This window comes from Abrus precatorius, unplaced genomic scaffold (genome assembly GCF_003935025.1).
Source record: "Abrus precatorius isolate BTA unplaced genomic scaffold, Abrus_2018 Scaffold9, whole genome shotgun sequence".
NCBI lineage: Eukaryota > Viridiplantae > Streptophyta > Magnoliopsida > Fabales > Fabaceae > Abrus > Abrus precatorius.
The window spans coordinates 23,172,407-23,179,498 of record NW_020874439.1 but is presented as its reverse complement, the minus strand read 5'-3'; the positions used below and the strand labels follow the sequence as shown (position 1 = coordinate 23,179,498).

The 7,092-nt window shown below is 35.1% G+C and overlaps 1 protein-coding gene across 2 annotated transcripts; it reads left to right on the top strand.

The window, feature by feature from the left end:
• Window positions 1-383: 383 nt before the first annotated feature.
• On the top strand, window positions 384-5,734 carry LOC113849440. Of its 2 annotated transcripts, XM_027479351.1 has the most exons (8): window positions 384-545; window positions 1,026-1,341; window positions 1,857-2,054; window positions 2,361-2,633; window positions 3,020-3,122; window positions 3,262-3,380; window positions 3,989-4,165; window positions 4,410-5,734. In XM_027479351.1, the coding sequence occupies exons 2-8, from the start codon at window positions 1,039-1,041 to the stop codon at window positions 5,223-5,225; spliced, it is 1,989 nt and encodes a 662-aa protein (XP_027335152.1). In that variant the 5' UTR covers window positions 384-545; window positions 1,026-1,038; the 3' UTR covers window positions 5,226-5,734. The 2 variants fall into 2 exon arrangements, with proteins under 2 accessions (XP_027335152.1, XP_027335153.1); XM_027479352.1 differs by lacking the exons at window positions 384-545; window positions 1,026-1,341 and adding an exon at window positions 1,367-1,510 and having other exon boundaries at window positions 4,410-5,530.
• Window positions 5,735-7,092: the final 1,358 nt, after the last annotated feature.

The window sequence follows — 7,092 nt, the reverse complement described above, 5'->3', positions numbered from 1 at the left end:
TATTGTCAAATAAAGATTTAAGAAACTAACTAAATAAGTAGTTTATGTTTTAAAAAATAAATCATTATATTCTATTTTTATAAACATAGAGTAATTTTAAAAGTATCAACTTACTTATTAAACTTAATTATACATTTACTTTTTATCTTCTAGTTTATGTAAAAAGTCCTGAAATAAAGTTTATTTTAGTACTGGAGTTTGTTTTCACGAGGACCGAAGGCAGATATTATAACTCCCAGGGACTTAATGGCAAATTTGTGCGCCGGTGCGTAAACGTCACCTGATGATTCTGCCATCTTCTGTTTGCTCCTTCTGGGAATGCCACGTGTCCATTTAACATATTAAGAAAATAATAAAAACTATTATTAATTTCTTGTTGCTTCGTCCAAGTTCAAAGAAAACTGCGAAAGCTTATTATTATTATTATCGAACAGAATAAAAACATACATGGTTAAGGATTTAGAGGATTCGGTACAATCTATGATTCCTTCCTAACTAAGCTAATTTTTTAGCCCTTCAAATTCCTCAAAAATCACGTTAGTCAGGTTCGTTCTTTCTATTTTAAGATTTTTATACATAATTTTTTTCCTGATTTAGGAGTTTTAGGGTTTTGGGTTTCGGTGTGTCTCCATGTTTTTCAGGTTCCTCTGATTTTTGTATTATTTTGTTCTCTTAATTGATTTGATCATACATTTTCTGATTTTTTTTTTCATTGATAAATCGAATGAATCAATGTTTTTGAAAGTTATAGTTCCTTTGCCGGTTTGAATTGTCGAATAGAAAAGCTCAGAACTTTGCGTCCGATATTAATATACTTTCTCTTTGTTATTCATTTTCTTTTGTCCTAAATTTGCGCTCCATAGTTGATTCCCCTATGGAAACAGCGTTTTTGTTCGGTTTGTCTGGTTTGATCACGCTTAGAATGTAAAGTGAAGGATTTGAAGTTGGTTTATATTGGCAAATTTTACACAGTTTTATGTTTTAGAAACCTTTTCTAACGAACTTTTTATTTTTGTCTGTTATAGGGATAGTATTATCATGGCAACTGCAACCATGGCTACTGCAGCAGGTGCAGCTGCTCTTTTGTACTACACGTTGAATCGGAAATTGCAGTCTCACGATGGAATCAATGACGATGTTGAAGAAAATGGCAGTGATCCACCCGTCGATGCGCCAATAGGTATTGACCGTGTTTCTCATCGGTTAATCCAAGCCCCTGCTACGTGGTTGGAGACAATTTCAACATTGTCAGAGACTCTCAGGTTCACGTATTCAGAGACACTTGGGAAATGGCCCATTGGGGATTTGGCATTTGGTATCAACTTTCTTCTAAAGAGGCAGGTAATGGCTAGTGAGTGATGGGGATTTTGGTTCTTTAGTTTCTGCCCTGGTTTTAAGCTACTGAAAAAAAGCAGGAAAGTTGCCCTGGCCTCCATATCTAATGCTTACAAAATTCGTTGTTATTTGGTTAAGCTGTTCAGAATTGATTCCCATTAGGAATAAATTCTGTGTAAGTAACTCGGCAGTATCTTTTGCACCCACGAAAATTGATTTTGGTAAGACCTGCTAGTTTTTCAAAAAGGCCATCAATCCTTAAAAAGAATTTAACTAGTTGGACCCTGTAAATCTATCCCAAACAATTACACTTCAAAAGTAATCGTACTCTTTTTAATATCCAAGCAAATTCAAAATTCTAAGCAAATGACATACTAGACTGTTGATATTCACAGTACATTTGCTTAGTGTTTTACATGCAAAATGTAGTATGTCATTTTGATGCTTCCCTTTTTTCAAAAAGAAAAAAATCTTTTATTTATTATATATAAGAGACTTAGTTTCTGGATTATTCTTTGCAGGGAAACTATCATGTTGACAGTGTGTTTTGTGACAAGGACAGTGTACAGCTCAAAGGGTCTGAGATTACTACTGAACTTAAGTATCTCTTAAACTTGTTGACACTGTGCTGGCATTTTTCAAAGAAGCCCTTTCCCTTGTTTCTAGAAGAAACTGGCTATGCTGAAGAAAATGTCCTCCTTCGGGAACCCAAAGCAGGAGTAAGTCTTGTTGAATTTTTAGGGAACTCTAATAATAATTCAATATCTGTATCCTGTGTTGACTGTGTGATTGATAATTATTAACATAAATTGTCATTTGAGAAAGGATGGAAGGCTAAAGCAACAGAGGATGTTGGCTTAGACTGCAAAAATATGTGGGATCATAGGGTGGTACTTCAGGGCTGTGAGGGTTTTTTTTTTTTTCCCTTTTCTGAACATTTTTGTGAGTGTTTTTTTTTTCCCTGGGTTGTATGCATCTATTGAATTGGATGTATGTGTAAACTTGTTTGTTCATTTGTCATGCAGATTTTGAAACCAGCGTTTACAATTATAGCTGATCACAAGATGAGGTGTTTTTTGTTATTGATTCGGGGCACACATAGTATCAAGGATACTCTAACAGCTGTTACAGGAAATGTGGTACCATTTCATCACACTGTTGTTCATCAGGGGGGTGTCAGTGATTTGGTTTTAGGTTATGCACATTGTGGAATGGTTGCTGCTGCTCGATGGATTGCAAAGCTTGCAACTCCTTGTCTACTTGAAGCACTTGGCCGCTACCCTGACTATAAAGTTAAGGTAAAGAATTTTCATTTTACAATATCCCCATTTCTTTTGACTAAATAATCCTTTTGGACACACTTCTCTGTTGGACCAGAATCAATTTTTTTTTTCAATTTTCCATATTTTATTTTTTTGATATAGTGATCAGGCATGGATAGCTACTGCTTGTAATGTTCTAGATTGTGGTCATCATGGTTATCCCCCCTGTTTTTCTTAATCTAGAATTTAACATAAGAGTTGTTTTTTTAGATCTTGAAATCATTCAGTTTGCAAATATGCTGTTTGGCTACTTAAGTTCTCTTTTCTGGCTTTTGTCAATCTATGTTGAAAAGCATAAGCTTCATAGTTTGTAGATGTTTCTCTAGTATTCTGGATTACTTTTTTATAGTTCTTATACATAGATTGTAGGGCACTCTTTGGGTGGAGGCACTGCAGCAATTCTAACCTATGTGTTGAGAGAGCGAAAGGAACTGTCTGTGACTACATGTGTTACATTTGCTCCAGGTCTGTCTTTGTTATATATGTCATTGCAGAAACTATATTTAAGGTGAAGGGATATTTTGATTGTATCCTAGTACACTTTGGGACTGATATTGGTTTATCCGGTAAGTCTCTTGAACATGACTTCTTGTTACTGTTGCAGCTGCTTGTATGACATGGGAGTTGGCAGAGTCAGGCGATAGTTTTATTACTTCTATAATAAATGGAGCTGATTTGGTGCCTACATTTTCAGCTGCTTCTGTAGATGACTTGCGTTCTGAGGTTGTGATCCTATATATATAACCAATGTTTGATGATATTTATGGGATCTGACAATGCTGGTTTCTATCAACTGGGAGCCATAATCCATGGGCAAGTGTACTTGTGAGGGTTAAATTTTTAGAGTTTACAAATTGAATACAAAATTGTTTTATTTAAAGGGAAACAAAAAGTGGTAGTTCCAGCAAGAGATACACTGGGGAGTGTAATTTAAGTAATTTAGACTGCAGTTCAGGGGTTGTATAAGATTTCATGACTCCAGAGAAGTGTAGAGGCCATCATTTTGTAGATTTTAATTCTCACTTATGGTCATGAACTTTTTTAAGTTCTACCAAAGCTGTGTATCAAAGGAGTTGTTTTCTAGGAAATAGACTTAAATGTCCTTCCGTCGCATGAATTTATAGAGATTTGAGAAAGTTTATGTTGGTTTCTAACTTTCAAGAAGCTAAGTCTCACTTATAGTCATGATTTAGTTTGCTTGCTGTCTTGGGACTTTGATAAATCATATACTTGCTACAATGTTATATGCAGGACGAATGTGTTTGCAGTTCATAAATTTCAGTTTTGCTATTCCGCATTATGTGTATTAATATTATTCTGCCAATTTTCAGGTGACAGCATCAGCATGGATTAATGACTTGAGGAATCAAATTGAGCAAACAAGAATACTCAGTACCGTCTATCGTTCTGCTTCAGCATTGGGTTCTCGCCTCCCATCTATTGCCACTGCTAGATCAAAAGTTGCTGGGGCTGGGGCAATTTTGCAGCCAGTTTCTAATGGTACCCAGGTACTTGCCCCTACTGTTATACAAGATCTTTGTTTATCATGAAACAATGTTATCTCCAAAAGCAGGGCACACTAAACTGTCCATTGTTAGAAATTTACAAAAAAAGTGTCTTTTTTAATGTTCTATTTCTCTTCTAGAGTTGGGAGTTGATGTGTTCAATCTGATCATGCAAATTGCTAATCTTCACACTTATTTAATAACGTTATTCACTACTACTCCATGTCTGAATTTTGAAAAAATTCAGGTTGTGATGAAGAGGGCCAAGAGTATGGCTCAGGCTGCATGGACCCGTCCAACACTTAATCTGTCCTCTTGGTCATGCATGGGACCCCGTCGCCGACCCATGGCTGATCATTCAAACTCCAAAGACGAGGGGAGTTCCTCTGCATCTCCAGCCTCTACCAATGTTGAAAGTTCTGAACCACTTCTTGGTTCTCCTAGGAAAGGGATTAATGCAAAGAACATGAACCTTCCCGTGTCTTCATCTTTAGAAGAGTGGTCTTCTGAGATTGAATGTGGCAATGAAAGTACTCCTGATGCTGTGGTGGATGTTGATCACGATCAAAGTGAGAATATCATGGAGCATGACAGATATGAGGATCAGATGAGTGAAGTGGAGTTGTGGCAACAACTGGAGCATGAGCTGTATGACAGATCTGAAGGTGAGGAGGAGGCTGATGTGGTAAAGGAGATAAGAGAAGAGGAAGCAGCCATAGCAGAGGAAGTGGGGCAAAGCCAGAGCTCTGTACCGGAAACGAAAGAAGTCCACAGATTTTTTCCACCAGGAAAGATAATGCACATTGTTACTCTCCACTCTGATGCTGCTGAGCATGAAAGTGATGGCAGCCCAACCTCTACAAGTTCGGACAACAGCCAATCAAGTGAGACTAAAATTGGGATTTTTCTTACTTCAAGGTATCTATATAGTAAACTTAGACTTTCACAGAGCATGATCAGTGATCACTTCATGCCAGTCTATAGAAGGCAGATTGAAAGGCTAATAAAAGAACTTGAGGCAGAATCTACTGATGATCATAGAACGCACGAGTTGGTGTTATAGTCAAAGATATAGTCAACATTAGGTTTATGTTTGTACCATACTGCGTGTCATTGGGTGTTTTTTGTCCCATTGATTTCGGAACAATTCACATAGGAAAAGCAGTTTTTGATTTTAGCTGCAACAAGGAACCCAAAGAAAGGCGTTTACAACCACCTAATATACTGATGGTCACTCTGATGATCAAGGGAACCAAATCATCACCATACATTTAACATTGATGTTAAATGGGGAAAAGTAATTGTAAATGGTTTCCCCAAAACCAGGCTGTCTGTAAATAATAATAATAATAATGTGGTAAACTGACACCAGTGAACGGTTAAAATGATACGTTGTTATCTGAATGAACTGATTTGCTGAGTCACTGTCTGTGCATTGAATGCTTGCTGTTCCGTGTGTTTATACAGTCAATACTTTTGATTTGTGAATCGTACTAGTTTCCTATCATCATTATCAGTTTGGTGAAATGGTTGTGTTACCAGAATCAGTAAATGAAATGTTGGAGTTGGTCCCAGATAAGCAATTGCGTGCTTTTCAATCTTCAAATTTTTGACCAAAAACTGAAAATGTGAAAGTTTGAGACAGACCACTTACCAAAGATTCTCAAAATGTGATCCCTACCCAACCCATTTGCCTTTGAGCATTGAAACTCGAATGGCAGATAGAACAAGATAATGATGTATGCGATTCAACAAAGTACTCCTACAATAATTAACTTCAAAATAGAAGCAGATACAGTTCACGCCTCGTAATATTTGACCAATTGGACCTCATAAATTCGTTGCATTTTAATGTCTGACAGAAACTTTTGAGCTTTCATGATTTCAAGTAAAGTTGGGTTGATGTTTGGGATTGATTTAAAACGTGAGAATATTACCTTCTAAATGAATTTTACGTCATATAAGAAAATGAAATAATGATTTTTGTACATACATGTGAGGATAACACGGAATGCGGACCATTCATGAAATGTTACAGAGAAACTAATGTGATCATAAGTAATGAATGGCATGTAAGAGGAAAGTCCTTTATCCAGGAAACATGACTATGATTTAAATTCTAAGTTTCAAAACCTTATTGGAAGATTATGACTAGTGTCATGAGTAGTTATTGTTAGGTGGATGTTCATAAGATATTTTTAATCTTAATTTGATTAGAACTATTTTTTTTTTCCAATTTCCGGGAAGACTCATAATAGAGAAGATAGGGGAATAAGAAAAAATGAAAAAAGTGCAATTGTAGAAGACCAAATCTGCACATTCACAATTTTTGTCCAACAAGTTTCTTAAGGATATTATTTAAAGAATTAAACAAATTTGTCAAAAAATATAATAAATACACCTTTTCATGTGATTTTTAATACAATCCACATGATTTTCAGTAAAAATCTTTCACTTTTAATTCTTTAACTAATGTTCTAAGGTCACTAGTTAGTACTTAGTAACATCCTTAAGTTTTTAATCGACTATACTAACCTAGCAGAATGGTTTGATTAAGATTTAAATTATTAAAGAATTTGTGTGTAATTAAGATTATATTTGATTTTGATTATCCCGCGTTAGACTAAAAGTAGTATATACTCCTTGGAAGTAGTCTCTTTTTACTTGTGCTATTAATTATTGTTTTTGTAACATGTTATCCCTACAAATATATATTATTTGAGTGGTGACTTGATCAACTTGAAATTTCATTTTTTTATTTTTTATTTTGTTAGTGTGAAGTATTTGTTAAAATTTTATTCATGAACATAATGTATTTTATATTGATGTTGTTTGCCCTTCTGAAATATCTACGTTATACAGTAAAAGAAGGAAATAGTTTCCAAACATTACAATAATTGAATTCATAAAAAATATATTTATTTGATAGT